This window comes from Phalaenopsis equestris, unplaced genomic scaffold (assembly GCF_001263595.1).
Source record: "Phalaenopsis equestris unplaced genomic scaffold, ASM126359v1 Scaffold233208, whole genome shotgun sequence".
NCBI lineage: Eukaryota > Viridiplantae > Streptophyta > Magnoliopsida > Asparagales > Orchidaceae > Phalaenopsis > Phalaenopsis equestris.
The window spans coordinates 89,268-107,969 of record NW_018251161.1 but is presented as its reverse complement, the minus strand read 5'-3'; the positions used below and the strand labels follow the sequence as shown (position 1 = coordinate 107,969).

The following is an 18,702-nucleotide window of genomic DNA, read 5'->3' as shown; positions in this document are numbered from 1 at the left end:
TAATGTATATATATATATATATATATATATATATATGAAAGCCCAAAAAAGTTAATATGATAAATAGAAAGAAAGATACAAATACAATGTGTGGGAGGGCCCAAGCATGACACCCTGCCCATACAAAAACCACAAATGATTCTAAAACTAGAAAAAATAGAAAAATACAATAGGTATTTAAATAAAAGTCTAACAGTGCTGAAATATATAAAATCAGATGGCTAGAGAGAGACCCAATTTGGTCTTGCCTCTGCCTCTAGTTTTAGGGAAGGAGTAAGCTAATAAGCTGGTAAGATGATCGTCATTGTCAGTAGTAACCAATGTATCATCCAATATGTTGCCGAGCTGTAGTTGGTCTCCATTTTTCTTCTTCTACCTGGAATAGATCTGTCATTCCTCATCTGAAGAATCAGTCTGATGAGGTGGTAGAGATGAAGCAGTAGGAATGCCAACCGTAGTACCCATAATAGGTTTTAGTATATGTGAAGTATGAGTTGCCGCTACACCGGATACTTCCTGAAGAAGGGGAGCTACGAGCCTCTCCTAATTATCAGTCTGAACACTATCATTTGTAGGTAATAGTCCAGTATTATTTTCTATGGGTTTGAAGGTGTCATCATTACATCACTCGCAGTAACAGTAACAATAGTGTCATGGGGTGGGGGTCCTCAGGGGCAACAGACACCTCTTGTCTGGTAGTATCCTATCCTCCTCAGACACCTCTTGTCTGGTAGTATCCTCCTCAGGTGAAACTAAAATGTCCAGAGCAGTGGGGTTAGACCCATCCTTATTCATTGGAACCTTTGAAACTTGTGGTGGATGAAACTTGTGGCATTTATCAAGGACATGACCAAATATCTTATAGTGGGTACGATATGGGGGTCTGTGCTCCATGACGATTTGTTGTCAATAACCGTTATGGATTGTGCCCAGCTAGACTTCAGTAACATCCCTTTCCACAAGTATTTTGGTCACCGAGGGTCTGGTTAGGTTGAAAGTAGGCAGATCTAACTTCAAAAGATCCTCAATGATGACCCCAATAGAGTAGAGAACTTGATGGAGAAAATTCTGATGCAGTCTTCAGCCACTTCAGCCACTGTTAGTTGGATCAACACATGTCTCTCATCCATGAGTCTCACTTTCCACTTGTCTAATAGCTTAAGATCATCAACACTCTGTCTGATAACATCGTCTTCTCGATACCATCCAGAGGAAAGTGTCCCCACTGAAATTTTCCAATAAGAGCAAACTTGAATTTTTACGTCAGGGTAGAAATTTCTGATTCAGAGAAAAAGATTGCTTCTTTTCCGCCTTTTCTACTTCCCTTATTAACAAAAGGGGAATCATCTGTACCCTCGCGACATTTCTTATAGCTTGAGGGGAATACCACCAAGGACTCCGTCTGAGGGTTACCCACCACGTGGGCAAATGAGTGTATATATATATATATATATATTATATCATACATACATACATATAACTTTTTTATTAATTAACCTAATTAAATTCTTAAACTTACCTTTTAAATTTCGACTTCTTGTTCTTGTCCCACTCTCAATCTTGCCTCTACCTCCACTTTCATTTCTAGAACTATTTGCTTCCTCTCCCTCTCTTCAGCTCTCTCAAGTAGATGAAACGAGATGCCACAATATAGATATGGTTGTGTGTTTGGAATCACAATGAATTCTTGCACTGGGGTTATGCTGTTGTTATGTTTGAATTATTCTTGAAATTGCGTACTTACGACTAACAGATACATATAAGGGCATAACAATTTTTTTTAGAAAACTTGCAACATGACGAATCATTCAAATAAACACACTGTTTCACCATCAACTCTCTAACAATAATACGTAGTTGCCCCCAAACAAACCTTTAGTGGGGTGGTGGTTGTGGAATGATAAGATGCGGTCGACGATGTTTGGAATTGGATGTGTTAAAATCTGCTGGTGGGTGGTAGATTTAGGCTATATGGTGGTTGTCCTAGCTGAAAACAGTGAAACAAACTGACGTGGGGCTCTGGGGAGGACCGACCAATCCTCATGGGAGGGGGACTGCCGACTCCTTCTCTTCCCGCCTTTCCTTTTTCCCTTCTTTTCCCCTCTCCTTCCCTCCTTTTCTTTTGTCCTTCTTTCCTTTTGTCCTTCTTTCCTTTTCTTCCCTTGCATTCTTTTCTTATTTTCCTTTCTAGGCCTCCTTTACAAATTTAATTCCCTTCTTAAAATATGAATCTTGATTTTATTTTATTCTCCTTGCTTATTTTAAAAGCTTTTCTTAAAATCTAAAATCTCTTTTTTCCTTCAAACTTATTTTAAAAGCCTTTCCAATACTCTGAAATCCTTTTATTCTCCTTTTTTATTTTGAAACTCTTTCCAATATTTGAAAATAGGTCAAAACTCTTTATAAATAGACGGGGATGTGCTTAGAGTTAGAGGATCTTATTTTGATATTTGAATTCAGGTTTTAGTCTTGATATTTTTTCCTTGGAGGGCTATATTCAACGTCAAGGTAGTGTTCCAGCTGTCCCTTGTTTGAGGTGGTGATCGTCTCTACTGTTCCGGGTGGTGTCCGACTATAGATAGACCCTGCCAAGATATTTATCCATCCTTCCACCCTTCCTACTACTGTCCACCCGCTTCCGAGCCCTACACCTGGCCAGCACACCTCTTCCCCAACAACCGTCGGCTACTGTCCTCCCTCCAACTTGTTGCCAGTCTTCTCCCAGCAAGGACCCAACTCCCCATGCTTCATCCCAATACTCAGCCGCCCTTCCTGAACAACCCAATCTTGCTGTCCACCTTCCCAGAATTTCTCCCAGCACTCAACCGACCCACTTCCAGCAGTCTACCTTGCTGTCCAGGCTTTCCCCATCGTTGCAAGCACTTTCTTGCTCGTTGTCAACCCTCTGAAAGTGCTGACAAGCCTTCCCCGTGACACACCAAAAATATGTTGGATTTCTTATATGTATTTTTACTCATTTTTGGTGATATTGCACTTTAAAGGAATATATTTTCATGTTTTGTTGCAGGTATGACGATTTTAGGTGTTTGGAGCCAAATGAAGCAAAAAAGGAACGAATTTGGAGCAAAAAGAGACAAAGTGGCCAAAACTGCCTACTGGCGCCGACGACGCCCATTTCCAGATAGTATGGGATGATTTGAATAATTGAGCGTTGCCGACACCCAAAGCCGACTTATGCCCAAATTCAATGTATTTGGACAGATTTTAAAGGGGTGCTTGGGAAATCTCTTGGGGAATTTGTTCTAAACAGATTTAAACTACTTTTGGTGCCCGAATTCAGTGGTGTGAGTGTAGGGGAGTGTGTTTCATCTTGTTTGGAGAGTGTGAGAGAGTTAGGGTTTGTGTTGGATTCCTCTCTAAGGAGTGTAGGAGGAGAAGGAAAGTGAGAGATTTCCTCTCCCTTATTCATCTAAAAAAGGAATTGTGTGGAGTTGCAAAGAGAGAAGAGAATTCAAAGGAATTTCAAGGGATTTGATTGAGGAAGAACTTGAGAGAAGTTGTATTTACTTCTTATGGTTGTATGACGTTGCTTTTAAATATAAAATCCTTGTTTTGTCGTATCTTCCTCATGAATTCTGAGTAGATTTCTTTGTCTTTCTCCTTGCAATGAGATGTGGTGATGTGATGATTTAGATTGGTTGTGCCAAATTCATGCCAAAATGTTGTTATGATTTTACACTTAAGTGTTTCATTTACATTTCGATATAATCAGTTAAATTGTTAAGATTTGTTGTGAATCATATGATCTGAAAGGGCTATGTATTCTACAATAATAGTGAAGATCACATTCAAATCTCATGGATGGTAAAGTTCATGGGGGTTGAATGCAAATAAATAGGGAAATATATTTTATTGGGCGTAGAATTGGAGATTTTAGAGTGACAGACTAAAATTCTCAATTTGGTCATAGTGTTTGTAAACTAAAACAAGAGCTAGCCTTCAGGGGAAGGGAAGTGGAAGCTCTGGAGTGACAACCAGTATCCTCCTAGCCTAGCTATTGATTTAGGAGATGAACCTAGGATTAGTCAATATTCTTTACAGCACTCGAAAGAGGGTAAAGACTAGGAATGCTCTTATTTGACACAACATAATATCCTACTATTATTTATCTTTCACTCACCGCAACATCATTGTAAGGGGGAGGACGTCTTCTCCATATTTGAAACTTGCAACAAAAAAACTTAGTTTGACGTTAGATAACTTTCTTAGAAGCTTAGTTAATACTTTAATAAACTTGAATATTGAATCGTCTTTATACTGTTAGTGACTTTAATATTTTCAGTACGCGCATTGTGAATTAGATATTGGCTTTCTGCACTACGTTTTGCATTTTAAAGTTCCGTTGTATTCCCTGTGGGATCGATAACCAGGACTTCACTAGAGCCATGTATTACTTGAGCGATACGTATCCTTGCATTGATAAGTGTGAAAGAGAAGATATAAAAGATATAAAAATTAAATTAGAAATCGAGCATTTAGAAAGTCGCGGCCACCGCGCTGTTGCCCCACCTTCACAGCTTGCCACCCCACCTTTCAGCCTACCTCCCAGCCGCCCAACAAACCTTCCTGCCACCTTAACCTGCTTCCCCTCCTCTAGTTCACCTTTCAATCTCTGCCGGCCCCTCTCCCGCATTCAAGCTTGCTGCCCCAAGCTTTTGGATCCACTGGGCCAACCTCCACTGCCCTGGGGACATACTTTCGAGGTGTTGGCTTGTGTTTTTGTGTTTGTTTCTCATTTATTTCATGTTTTGAAGAGTCGTAACCGATTTTAATTTCAATAATAATATTTGTGTTTCTTTTTGGTTTGGCCATTCGGCTCCAGTATCACAAACGACATAGTGACCCGATTTGGATGTCGAGGTGGTTCACCACTTTTTCCTATACAAGTTACAAACACAGCATTTGTAAAAGAAAAATGATACAACACTTCATTCGGCAGAACCAAGAGATTAAAATCTCCATAGCACTCAAAACAAAGTAAAAGTCCCTTCAATCAGAAGATAAGAACTTATAAGCCTCTTTAAGTAAAAGCCCAATTTAGAAATAAGAAGATAGGAAATGAAAATATAGAAATAGGAAATAAATCAAAAAGAAAGGGAATATGTTGAAAATAGGGAAATTTGGGCAGCATTCTGCAGGTTTACAAACTCCCGCAATTGTGGGATCGCGATAACGCAGCAAATTGCAGTTCTGCGGTCCCCTCCTGCTACACTTTACATCTAGGAACTCTTTTGGATGTTCTCCCGTATTTTCATGCAACAAAATAATCTTTTGTTATAGCGTTTGATGTAGCCTTGATGGTTATGGTTACTCTTTGCAAAATGGCAATATTGAACTTGTTGCTCTTTAATATTTATGACCCCTCTTAGGCAATTCAAGTTGAACAATAAAACGGCCGACACATGAATGCACAAGAACTTCCATAGGAGATATTTTGATGTGCCTGGATAGTTTAAGCATTAATTTGGATGACCTGTGGATTAATGGATAGAAGGATCTTGAAATGCCCTTCCAAGCTGCATTACTTGTTGGTTTTGATGGCATGATAACCTTTATTTTTCCCTAGAATGACTGATATAGATCATGTAGTCATTGATAACTGTATAGAGCCATTGTGCTGCTCTTTTTTTTTTCTCTTTTTTACAAGCTAGATAGATCTAATAACTGAAATAAATAATAATAATAATAATAATAATAATAATAATAATAATAATAATAATCATCATCATCATCCAATAGGCACTTAAGGGGTAACCGTCTTTAGGAATTGCATTACCCATTCTAACCAACAGAAACAGAGAATGAGTGGGAGCGGAAATCGAAGAAGGAAAACGAAGTAGAGGAAGGAAAGGATGAAGGAGAGGAAACACTCTTATCGGAACAAGAATTAGGAGGCGAGCGAGGTGGTGATTGAAGGAAGGAGAGGCGCTCGTTTCCTCAGGAGGCAGTGTCGAGTGTGACGCTTTGCGTCGAGGTCGAAGGAGGAGGCGACGCTATCCTAATCGAAGAAAGGATGAGGTAGGTGATTGTTTCACATGGACGATACTGGAGTGGAACTAAGTTTGAAGGAAGAAGGAAGAAGGAAGAAGAAAGGGAAGATGCTCGCGTTTTGTCATGCTTGGTTCCGTGTCTCATCGAAGAAGTTGAAGGAGATGGGATCCATAGTAATCTGTTGTGCGCTGGAAGAAGAGGAGAAGGGAAGGAAGAAGCGAGCCTTACGTGCATACGGGAAGGGTAGCCCATCGAAGTATAAAGGAATGTTAGGGTTTGGTTAGATTATTTATTGAATTTAATATATATATATATATATATACACAGACATGCCGACAACTTTCATATTCCTACTCGTGCTTCTCTTTCAGATTTAGATACTGGTTTTCATATAGGAAAATCCTGCAATGTCCCACAATCATTTCACGAGGCTCTTAAAGGTGGTGGCATCACACCTTCATAAAAAAATTAGGAAAAAAAAATGGGAAGTCTGCTCTTATTTTCACAGAGGTTGAAACCAGTACTCTCGCGTCTTCCTGACGCTTTATTCTAGTGGTGAAATTTTTGTAGGGTTGCGTCTTCCTGACGCTTTATTCTAGTGGTGAAATTTCTGTAGGGTTACCCAAAACTGGAGATCATTCGGAAAGATTTTGAGGCTATGAAACTATTGGGCAGTTGGAATATTGATTTACTTGACGGTCGACATATACTGATTCAGTTGTCTCATGATGTCGATTACACTCGCATCTTTTCTTGGAAAGTTATCAAGATCGACAACCGTTATATGAAAATTCTGAAGTAGACTGTTGGTTTCGACCCAAAAGCGGAGTCCCTTATCATTCCAGTCTGGATTAAATTCCGGGGTTAAAATTACATCTGTTCAGCTTGTAAATTCTCTACTTCTTAGCAACTGCTTACGGTAAGCCTCTCAGGGTTGATAGTCCTACGCTTGCTGTCATCAGACTCTCTGTGGCTTGTGTGTTAGTTGAGAAAGATATCACTCAACCAGCTCCGGATGAGGTGTGGATTGGAACTACTCACAACGGGTATTGACAAAATATTGAAATTGAATCACACTCTTCTTATTGCTCTCATTGTAGTATGTTTGGCCACAACTCTACTATTTGTTATCGTTTGCATCCTCATCTAAGGCCGAATATCGCTAATGAACAACCACCTATTATTCCTGGTAAGAAGATGCAACCCGATCCTCTTCCCAACACCGCAGTTCCTGAGGAAGAACAACATGCTACAACTACAGATCCAGTTGTGCTTATACCACCTACTGTTATTGAAGAAGACTCACATACATGTCAAGAAACACAAGAGGGCTCTTTTGATCCAATAACAGATCAGCGGGTACAACATGTAGTTGCTTCTAATGTTCAACAATCTGCACATTTTCAAACCAACACACTTTAGACTAAGATCAGGTGAGCCAATCCTCGGACGAGGAATGACAGGTCTATTCCAGGAGGAAGAAAAAGAATGGAGGCCGACTCCAGCTCGGGAACATTTTGGATGATACATTGGTTACTATTATCAATGACAATCATCTTACCAACTTATTAGCTTGCTCCTTCCCTAGAACCATAGTAGAACCATCTTCCCTAGAACCATAGGCAGAGGCAAAACCAAATTGGGTTGCTCTCTAACCACCTGATACTATGTATTTCAACATTTTTAGACTTTCTTTATGTCTCTAATATATTTTTCTGTATTTTCTAGTTTTGGAATCCGTTGTGGTTTTGGTGTTGGCAGGGTGCCATGTTTGGGCCCTCCAACACATTGTATCTGTATCTTTCTTTCTGGTTAATATATTAGCTTTTTTTAGGCTTTCTATAATATATATAAATATATATATATCTGCCCCCGCGCGCACACACATACACACACATATCTTTGTGTGTGCGTTTATATATGTAATACTGATAGGAAGTCGAATTAAATCATGACTCAAAATATAGAAATTTTTGACTTGGAAGCAGAAGTTGGTGAAGTGTGCGAGCTAAAAGAGGAGAGAGATTGATCTAAGCAAACTTTGGTAAGGTGAGTTTGTGTGTTTATTTATATAAAATATTTTGCTAAATAAATAGATGCTATTAAGTATGATTTAATGAATTTAAATTGTAGTTAAAGAAAATTTTATTCAATGAATTAGGGCTTTGGCTGTGGTTAGGACAAAATAAGTATGGTAAAAGGAGGTGATAGTAAAATGAAGTAATTTTAGGATTAAGATTTTAAAAAGGTCGTTTATGGCAAAGGTGATTTACTTTCTTATGTGCTAAATTGATGGTTTATTTAATCAAGACTTTATTGTTGCTTCCAATATCTCTTTTTATAATTATATGTGTGTTGTAAGTTAAAAGAATTATTTAAATGAATGAAATGAAATGATCAGAAGAAAAATTGGTTGTTCAATATCTTTAAAGGGAGGTAATTTAAATGAGATGAAATGTAGAAGCTTAAGTCATACAAGATTACCCTAGAGATGCGATGTATCTGTGCATGAAAAAGGAATTGAAAATAAATGTGTACCTTCGGGTGCAAAACATTTTGAGGGTACCTAAAAACATAATTTTGAGGAGACTTTCGGGTATTATGATAATCCTGATATGACTTCTTAAAGATGTTAAAAATGATAAATATTAAAATTGAAACGGGAATGGTTAGATTTTAAAATGAAAGTTTACAGTATGATTAAATAATGTAACAATTTTTTTTTTCTTTCACACATAGCATTTGGATATTAATGTATAATAATATTAAAATTACTCACTAATTCATGCAAATTTGTTGTCTAAATTAATTATTTCTTTTAGGTAAATCACTACATTGATATGTCTGATAGGAAAAATTTTGTTTATAGGAGGACGACTACGCTCATGGGTATTTTGTTGTGTTGTGGTTGTCGTCGTTGTACTGTTTACTTCTGAGTAGTGATATTTTTGTTTGTTGTTTGAGATGTTTCTTTACAGATTATGTTGTTTTTGGATGATTTGAATTTCTATTTAGTGTAATTTGTGGTTTCTTAGCTGCTCTTTTATAAATTAGAAGTTATTAAAATCGGGGGAAAGTAAATAAAATGCTAATACCGCCCGACCGCAGTTCCTGATTTGGTTAATTCTAAGCTATTGGTCTTGTTTGTGACAATGGAGATGTTTCATTGGAAAATAGTTTTTCTTTATCAATGTAGGTCTCTATTATTATTGCTAAGCTATTTTGATTCATTTTGCTTGCTAGTTCTTGCAATCACTCTAATTCAGTAGCTTATTTTCTATTCTTCTTTTGGCAGATGGCAGCATTCAACATTCAGGAGGCTCTGATCTGGAAGGAAAAAATTGAATCTGTGATCGATCAGGTTGCCACAAATTGAAGGTCCCTTTTTTTTGTTTGAGGTTTTAGCAAGTTAAATCTGTTCAAAAGCTATAAAAATGTTCCATTTGAGTAGAATATCAAACTTTAATTTTTTTTTTTTTGTTTCGTCACTTGTCATCATCCTAATCATTAACTTTACTTCCAACCATTTTAGATCAGTCTCACGAGTTCTTCATTCTTGTTGAGCGCTAATCAAAATCTTTTATTGCCTCAGTTCTTTTGTAAGAAATGGTTACGATTGTTTTATATTAGTGCGGAGAAATGGTTATTATATTATTTAGAAAAGAATAGAGCAAGAATCAAAAAATGTTACCCTTTTGTTGATGCAAGATGTCTAATACCCGTACCCAGCATGCTGTACAGAACCCTTTTTGTTTTTGCGTCCATAGTTTGAGAATTTCCTGAGTTTCAAAGTTTCCCTTCTTGTCTGCCATTTTTTTGATAGAATAACTAATCCCACTTCTGTTTCCAGCAGCAAGATTTAAACACTCCTAATGGAAATATGGCACATGTTTCATTTCTGGCGAAACCTGGCATTAATGCTGATGAGAATGCTTCTTCATCTGACAGGGAAAGCCTGTAAAATAACTGATCTATAAAGTCAATGAACAGATAATACAACAGTCTATCTGATAAAACTCCCTTTTTTTTTTTTTTTGCATACAGGGCAAGTGCCGAGGATGAGGAGGTGACCAACCGCACGATGATTCGCAGGACAACAATTGGCAATGGTATGTAAGGATTCTTTATTTAGTTTGATTATGTAAGGATTCTTTGTTTGGTTTGATTAGTTCTATGTTTATTCTCTTGATGTTTTTGTGATGTGACATTATCATTTTTTTTTATGCATTGGGGATGTATGTTATGTTGCATGATTGTACTTTTCCCATTGCAGGTCCTCCCGAATCAGTGCTTGATTGGACAAGACAGAATGATTCTGTGTTAAATCAAAGTTCTTCAGATCAAGTACTTTCTAGAAAACATTGGCGTCTTGTCAGATGCCAGAATGGCAAGATTTTTTCTTCTTAACCAGTCCAAGTTTCAAACAATAGAATAAGTTAGCTTATTATTTCTTAAAAAATATGCAGGTCTTCGCATTTTTGAAGAGCTTTCAGTTGCTGATTATCTTGTACGTGATGAAACCGCTTATTTTCTTATGCTGATAAGGATAGAAACTTTATTTTTTGTTTAAAGATAATAATGTTATAAGCAGGTTAATCTGCTTGAATTTATCTTCTGATAATTGTATTTTACAGCCACGAAGTTGTGGTAAAGCAATGAAAGCTGTGGGTGTAGTAGAGGCTACTTGTGAAGCAATATTTGAACTTGTGATGTCCATGGATGGATCCCGATTTGAGTAAGTTAATGTGCGGTGGGATTTTCTGACTTTGCACTTAGTAATTGGATCCTACGATTCTCTCTCAATATTGTAGGTGGGACTGCAGCTTCCAATATGGAAGCTTAGTAGAGGAGGTAGATGGACATACTGCGATATTATATCATAGACTGCAGCTGGGTTGGTTTTCCATGTAATGCTCTTTCAAAAGTTAGCAAATTTCTTTTGGTCCATCTTATTTTTTCTTTATCTACGCTGATTGTTCAGTAGATATTAATATGTGTTGACACAATGCATGTTTTATTTTAACTAATGTTCCTTTCAGATTTTCTTTTTCTTGATTTGCATTTTATCTTCTAAAGCAAATAAATAATAGTACTTGAAGCTGTCTACTTCATCATGATTATATATACTCTTTGAAGATTTTTTGCATTTTTTTTCTTTTTCCTCTTTTCATTCTTAAACTCTAATTTCTCAAAGCTCAACAAATGAGGCATTGACATGCACCTAAGCAAACCTGAAATGAATTGAGTTTAAATTGAAATAAACTATTTCGTGCAATGGTGCTTGCCCTAGTTTTTCAGGTCTGAGATGAATAAGAAACGAGGGCTTCCTACCCTAGATGGTGGTGTTGTGGATGGATTGAAGTCATCTGATAAGCAGTTTATCAAGTATGAATCGTATGCAGTGGAAGCATCGGATCCTTATGTAGAACCAGTATGAACTTTTGATTCTTTAAGGAGGTCCTAATTTGTGTTTAACCTCTGTGCGCTGATGAAGCAATTTAAGGCCTCAAGGAAGATGAATAAAGCTGATGCTTTCGACTTAAATGAAATATCTACTGAAACTTGGAGAGTTATGGATAATATTAGATTAGTTTGATTAACATACCTATTGATTTGATGCCGAAGTCTAAAAGAATGCTAAATAATTAGGTAAAATATTTTTGACATCATTATTTAAGATTATAGGAGATTTTAATGATTATGATGATTATATTGTAATAACTCAAAATAAATAAATATAATACAATGAAAAGTAAGAAAAGGAATTTTAATGGGTTCAGTGTCGGTTTGAACATAACCGTCGTGGTGGTTTCTATTTAGGAGACGAACATCTCCATTTGGAGAGACGATGTAGAAGTCAAGATAGAGAGCGAGAATGGAGAAGGGAGAAGACTTACGAGCGAAACCCTAATGGCAGCATCGCTGAGGCAGAAGACAACATTCGGGTTTGGGGCATAGAAGGAGAAGATGTTCGTTGACACTCGAGTTGAGTGAGGAAGGAAGAAGAGAAGAAGAGGCAAAACTATATGTGCCTTACATAAAAGCCAGAGAGATGACGCAGTAACATGTGAAGAAGAAAGCAATGAAGGCAGTTGTGAGTAGCAGTAGAAGCTGGAGCAAGACGAACATAATGCAAACATGAGGGCATCGAAGGGCTATTCGACGCAAGAAGTGAAGTAGAGAGTCTGAGGCAGAGCTTTTGGAATTGTGTGACCGCAACGCCTGTGAGTACTGTAGGAAGTGGCGATCGAATGTAGGCTAGGGCGACAGTGCGCTTGTGTTTGATTACCTATGTCGACAATCAAAGATCGACTAGAAGAGGATAGTGCGGGAGTCGGGTTCGAGGTGATTTCAATTATCGAGACAGCTTTAGCGTGGATGCATGTGAAGTAAGAAGGCTAAGTGTAGCGAACTTGTTTTGATCGTAAGCCTAGCTGAGCATGAGCTAAGGCACTTCTATTTTTCCTAAACTCAAATGACATTATATAGGTCATATATTTCTTTTAATTATTTACAAGTTACTTTGTTCTTTGAAAAGCTGAAGTTATTTGATAAATAATAATAAATAGAATGAAATTATTAAACTTAACTTTCATATTATATAAAAGTATTAAATTGAATACTTATAGGATAAACAATAGAAAGTAATAAAATAATAATAATGTTGATAATTATTAGAATTAAATGTATTAAAAGTTAATTTTATACCTTAACATTAAAAAATTTAATCTATATCTAATAACTGAGATTGAATTTTTATATAAATAGTATTAGTAATTTAAATAAATAAAATATTGTAAGGAAAAATTTGGACATTATTTCGAGAAGAGCAGTAGTAAAATTACGACAACTAAATGATAAAACATTAATTAGGATCTTTAGTCGCACACACACACACACACGCGCACACACACATAATTTTGTGAAAGGCTAGTCAAGCTTAAGTAATTGATAAAGAAACATGTAATAGAATAAAAGATAATAAAAATACCAATAATAATGACTGACACTGATATCGATATTTTATATTGATAATTAGGGTTCTTCTAAAGTAGTGAGAGCAGAAAGAAAATAAAAGCAAGACATTTGAGATTGTGGTGAATACTCGTGGTTTTATGCTATGATATTATTTTTGCTTCTTTTAAATTAAATGTGTTTGTTGTTCCTAGTTCTGGAAATCACTGCATATCTATGTTTTATGGTTTTATTGAATTTTTATTCAAATCTTAGGAATGACGTGTACTTAGCATTATTTAAATTATCATAAATATTATTATACAAATATATTGGCTATTGTATAAATGAGAATAAAATGATTATTATTATATAATAGTTATTATCATATGCTCGTATGTGCATTTGACTATGATGAAGTTCACCTTTATGACACTAGCGTGGGAATGCTAAGTTACCTGTGCACATAAATAGAAAATGTTATTGATATTAATATTTAGACGGTGCTCATGTGACTGTTGTATAAATAAAGTGCTATAGACAAAAAAATGATATATTATAATATAATGAAATGTCATGGAACTTATTGAATTATAATAATTGATTAGGAAATTATTACTTATTCTACATTAATTTATCTTTGATCGGCTAGCATGCATTTTATTTTCCTATAGTTTTGGAGTTGAGTACCACTGTTTTTGTAACACACTGCTATTTTAAACTAACATTTCAGGTTTAATCGGTTGATCGAAAGATGAGCAATAGAAGAAGAAATGTTTATAGAAGACACGAACAATCTGAATTAAGGTAAATTTATAACAACTCTAATTTAGATTTTCTTATTTAGTGATTTTTTTATTTACTTTTGGATTATCAATTGATATTGATATAAAATAAAAATAGAAAAAATTGATTTTACCGTTCAACAGTCTGTTCCTGCCTTGGAAAACTCCAAGCTCTCGTGTCAGATCGTGAAATTTATGAGGAGCCAAATTTCATAGTAATGTAATAAATTAGAAAGATAATGGGGGAGAACTTATAAGAATTTTGTTTGTACATGAGAATAAATTTGTTTTATAATGAAAAGATCACTATGGAGGTTAATTTTGTAATATGCCAATTAGAACAAAAGTATGAGGGCAAATGCTTGATCTTTGTTATGGCTTTACCTAATTGTGAGATTGCATATGATTTCTAGCATCGTTGAAAGTGTTAAAAACTTTGAATTGCTCCGTAACACACGAGGCACTTGACCACCTTATTCACTTGTGTAGATGAAGTAAGATGTCGAAAGAGAAATTACAACTTCACTTCAAATCATTTTCTTTATTAAGTCATATAAAATAATAAATCATAGTTGTTTCATTGAATTATGATTGGTTAAATTATAAACTTTCAAATTTTTATTGCATTCCATATCAATTGTAAAGAGTATAAAGTAAATGTAAAGTTAAAGTAAATACATATAGAAGATTAAGCATTTTCATTTAGAAAATGGCATTGATGCATGCATTAATATATATCAGATTATTTATAAACATATATCAGATTGCTTATAAACAGAGATTGTTTATAAACATATATCAGATTGCTTATAAACAGAATCAAATTGCTTATAAAAAATATGAATGACTGGTATATTGTACTATTTCTTATAGACTTGCATAAATATTATATTCTTTTCTATGGATTACTGTAGTTTTGTAGTGTGATTACTCTTAGGTTATCTTTAGATGACACATTATGTTGTTTTAATATTATTTTTAGATTTTAACATTTGAACATAATGAATAGAAGAGCAAATGTATACAAGAGACGAGAATGATAAGAAATGTATAAATTTTTATTGCTTTATCCAGTGAATTTTTTATGTATTTTCTATATTAAATTGTTAGTAATAGTAATATAAATAAAACAACAGTGTTATACTTTTTATCGTCGGATCCTCTGTTCCCGTCTTAGTTAATTTCAAGTCTCAGGCCTGGTCGTGACAGGACGCTAACAACACTTTACGCTGGGCTCAAAATGCCAGTTGGTTTCTCCCTCGCCGGTCTAGGGAATGGCCCAAAACACAGGACGCAAAGAAGCGGAGCAGAAGGATCGCGAGACAGAGTGAGACTGTCGCCTCTCCTTTGCGCTTCTCTACGTATTGAAATCCTTTAATGACTATTTTCTGCAGTTTCTCACCCATTCCTCTTGTGTGGGAGTTTCCTTCCTACTTCTTTCCTTTTTTCCTCTAATTGGAGTCCATATATTGATGTTGTTTCACAGAGTTAGGGCAATCTTGGTTTTACATATTTCAAATTTTTGTGTGGAGTGTTCTCCCTATTTTAGGGTTGTATTCGAGGAGGTGGTGGTGCTCCGGCTGTATCCTACTATGAGTTTGTGTTGTATCTTTCCTTTTACTCTTACTCGATCCTTTTCCTCCCCTCTCCTCCACCTCCAACCATCCCATACTTAAACATAAAACCCAATCGCCTTTCCCTGTCGCTTACCGTTGATGTCTGTTTACCCAAACTGCACACCAAAACTCTGCCGTCCCTTCCCTGCAACCTATCTTTGTTACCCAGCTACCTGAGCAACACCCTACTCCCTTGCCGCACTTCTCGATAGCCTCTCCTTATTGTCCATCCCTCCAACCACAATCCAACCCACCTACAAGAATCCCAAACGCCCTTCCTTACGCATCTCACCGTTGCCAACGCTTTCTCGTACCCACACTATGCTGACGGTGCTACCCCACTCTCGAATCTCATTTGTCAGGCCTTAGTAGATGACTGGCCTGTCGTTGTTTTTCCCCTTCCATGGTTGTGTCATATCCCTATTTTGATGTTAATAAAAGTTTGCTTTGTGTTCAGCCAAATCCCTGCTAGTTCCGCTATCTCAGAGGCATTAGGATTTTATTTTATCATTTTGAACAATGCTGACTCTGTTTGCTTGTTTGTAGATCAGGTCTATGATTTTACATATGATTTTGAATTTTTTTTTAAAGTTTTCGTACTATAGCCTTGCTAACTCCATCTTCATTTATAGAGGATTGGATTTTCATGAAAAGCTTATTATTATGTTTTTTATAGGTTTAATAATATCTAGAGTTCTTTTTAAATGATTTTTTTAGGGACTTTACATACAAACCACACAATTCTTATGTATTTACATATCTAAAACCTAAATTTTCACATTTACTAATATTATTGAAGTGCAAAGTACAATACCATGTGCAAGACTTTCTTTTTTTTGCTTCAAAGTGTAAAACACGAAGTAAAGTAGCACTTTTGTTAACCAAAGTGTAAGATACAGCATGCCAAAAGCTAGTCTTAGGTTAATCTCCTTAGCCTTTTTTCATTTTTGATCAATACTAAATCTGGACTTATTCCAATCTTTGGAAACAAATATATACTTTAATTTTTTTCACTTTTGTATGCAGACAAGTGTGATGAATGAAATTGCAAAACGAGTGATGCTTGGTATTACCAATTTTGAACTTGTATATAATTCTCATCACGTTAAGAATAAGTTTATGATTGTATATGTAGCAAAAAATTCAAAGTTTTTTTGTTTGTGTGTTTCCTTAAATCCATCTTTTCAATTTCCTACGTAAGGTCAATATAATATGTCGCACATGGTATCCAATACACGTGTTTTCTTTTTTTCATTAGCGTTTAAACCAGGTAAATCGTAGGAAAAATGAAAAATAAATAAAATAAAATAAAATACAAGCCTATAAGAACATAGTTGGAGTGATTATCTGTAACCACTTGAAATTCATTTTTCTCTCCATTTTTTTTTTCGTTCATCTAAGAGTTAAAAGAGTTTCGCTACAATTTTTGAATATTCATATTCATTTATGGACTCTAAGAATATAGTATCTGTAAATGAATTAATCAAAAAAATAAGTATTGATTATTCTCTATAGTTAATTTGTCCATCAGACATAAGAGTGCATCCCTTATCTTTCCCAATTTTTTTTTATAATCTTTTATTTCATTAACACTTGATTGCAAGTCTTTTTCATGTAAAAAAATTCTTTACTCATGATAAGGTGGTGGTTTAAGACCTGATCATATGATCAAAATATTTCAGCTTCATTGCATGAAATGAGGATCTTGCTTGATAAGATTACCTAGTTATATATTGTATATTCTTTTCTGTGATACTCTTTTGCATATTTTCTTTAATTCCCATATGTCTCATATCTTTCCTTATAGCAAAAAAATTTTTTTTCTCAATTTTTCATATAGAAAATTATGCATTTAACATCTCATTTTAGATATTTTCTTGCTTTCTGATTTAGAACTTGATTCAAATGTTCTTTACATATGTATGTATGTATGTATGTATGTAGATAACTAGGGAGGGGAGGCACCACCCCTTGGATAGCAACCGTAACACAACAATATGGGGTGGCCGACATTGCTTTCCTCTTAGCTGAACCAGTTAAACTGGTTTTTTTCCCACCAATTCTCTACTCTGAATCAGTTTCTTAGGCGTGGTCAGTTTGGATGTTCTCCTGGGTGTACTCTGGTTGTAAGATCTTGAGGTTGAACTTTGACTGTAAGATATGATCACTCATGGATGTGGTGATTACTTTTGAAGCTACGGTTTGGGCCCCCATCTGTAGTAGATTGGTACGTACTGACGATGCATCTCTCGTTTCATTTTGGACCAAATAATGCTCGTCTTTTTTCCCTCACGTTGGTGTATGTTCTTCTAAATTTCTCACCAAAATAACACTCTTTTTTAACTTACTGATATCTAATTTCACTATTCCGTCCAGTGAGATGTTCTACCACTTAAAGTCACATTCCAATGTTCAGAGCCACTTGACAAAATTTTCTTGATCATTGTGGACATCAAAATATGCAAAATCCATCGTTATGTCATAATTTTGGCTTCTCCAATATGTCATGTCAAATCTTCTTGGTAGTGGTTCTTGATGTGGGTGATCGAATGAAATTAATGTCCCCTATGGATGATTTTTTTTGTCAATTTCATCGAACCGTTGTAGCACTCGTTGGAGTTGTGTTGCATCTTTTCCATGATAAACCTTTGATCGACATCCGACACTTATCTCCTCGGTAGCATAATTAGGGTTTGAGTGTGGATAGGTGGAAGTAGGTGTGTAATGGTAATGTAGGGTAGAAAGGAAAATTTTTGGGTGGAGACATGGGGCATGCTAGAAATCTTAGGATATGACTAGAGTTAGGCTAGCTCTGATACCAAATGATACCATAATTAACCCAAATCACAAAAGTGAAAAATAAATATTATTACTGAAAGCAAATAGGAGGCTATGACCAATACAATCAAAGGAAAATATAACAATAGAAGCAAACAAACACAATCAAGATGTATCTGAAGGGTGGTGGTGGTTGTCGGCGAGGGTTTTGAAGGTGGCGCGGGGCTGAAAAATGTGGTTGACAAGCATTAAACAGCAAGGCGACTGTTTCCTCGGTGTCGGAAAACAAGCAAACAACAAAGAGTGATGTGGGAGGACTGCCTGGGGTGATGACAACAATGATGGAGGGCTGAAATGGCGGCAGCTGCAAAGAAGAGGGGTTGGACAATAGTGAAACAACTGTTAAAGGCAGTCCTAGCGACGACAAGGAAAGAGGACGATAACAACGAAAAAGGAGGAGTTGTGACAATGGCAACAAGCTGGAATGAGGGAGGTGGATTGCCGGGCTACTGGAACATCAGAAAGCAGCCGAGAGCAGCTGTTTCTTGGCGGCGACA

General features: G+C 35.9%; 1 protein-coding gene across 3 annotated transcripts in view; it reads left to right on the top strand.

Annotated features, from left to right (window-relative positions):
* Positions 1-18,702, top strand: part of LOC110038596 (protein ENHANCED DISEASE RESISTANCE 2-like) — a 75,500-nt gene that overhangs the window by 18,999 nt on the left and 37,799 nt on the right. Inside the window, exons 4-10 of one of the 3 annotated variants that reach the window (XM_020743474.1) lie at positions 9,308-9,373; positions 9,866-9,969; positions 10,057-10,121; positions 10,286-10,399; positions 10,479-10,519; positions 10,647-10,747; positions 10,824-10,919. In XM_020743474.1, the coding sequence (XP_020599133.1) occupies positions 9,308-9,373; positions 9,866-9,969; positions 10,057-10,121; positions 10,286-10,399; positions 10,479-10,519; positions 10,647-10,747; positions 10,824-10,919 (587 nt within the window). Of the gene's footprint in view, positions 1-9,307; positions 9,374-9,862; positions 9,970-10,056; positions 10,122-10,285; positions 10,400-10,478; positions 10,520-10,646; positions 10,748-10,823; positions 10,920-18,702 lie in introns of all 3 variants that reach the window. The other 2 variants (XM_020743475.1, XM_020743473.1) reach the window with 2 other exon arrangements.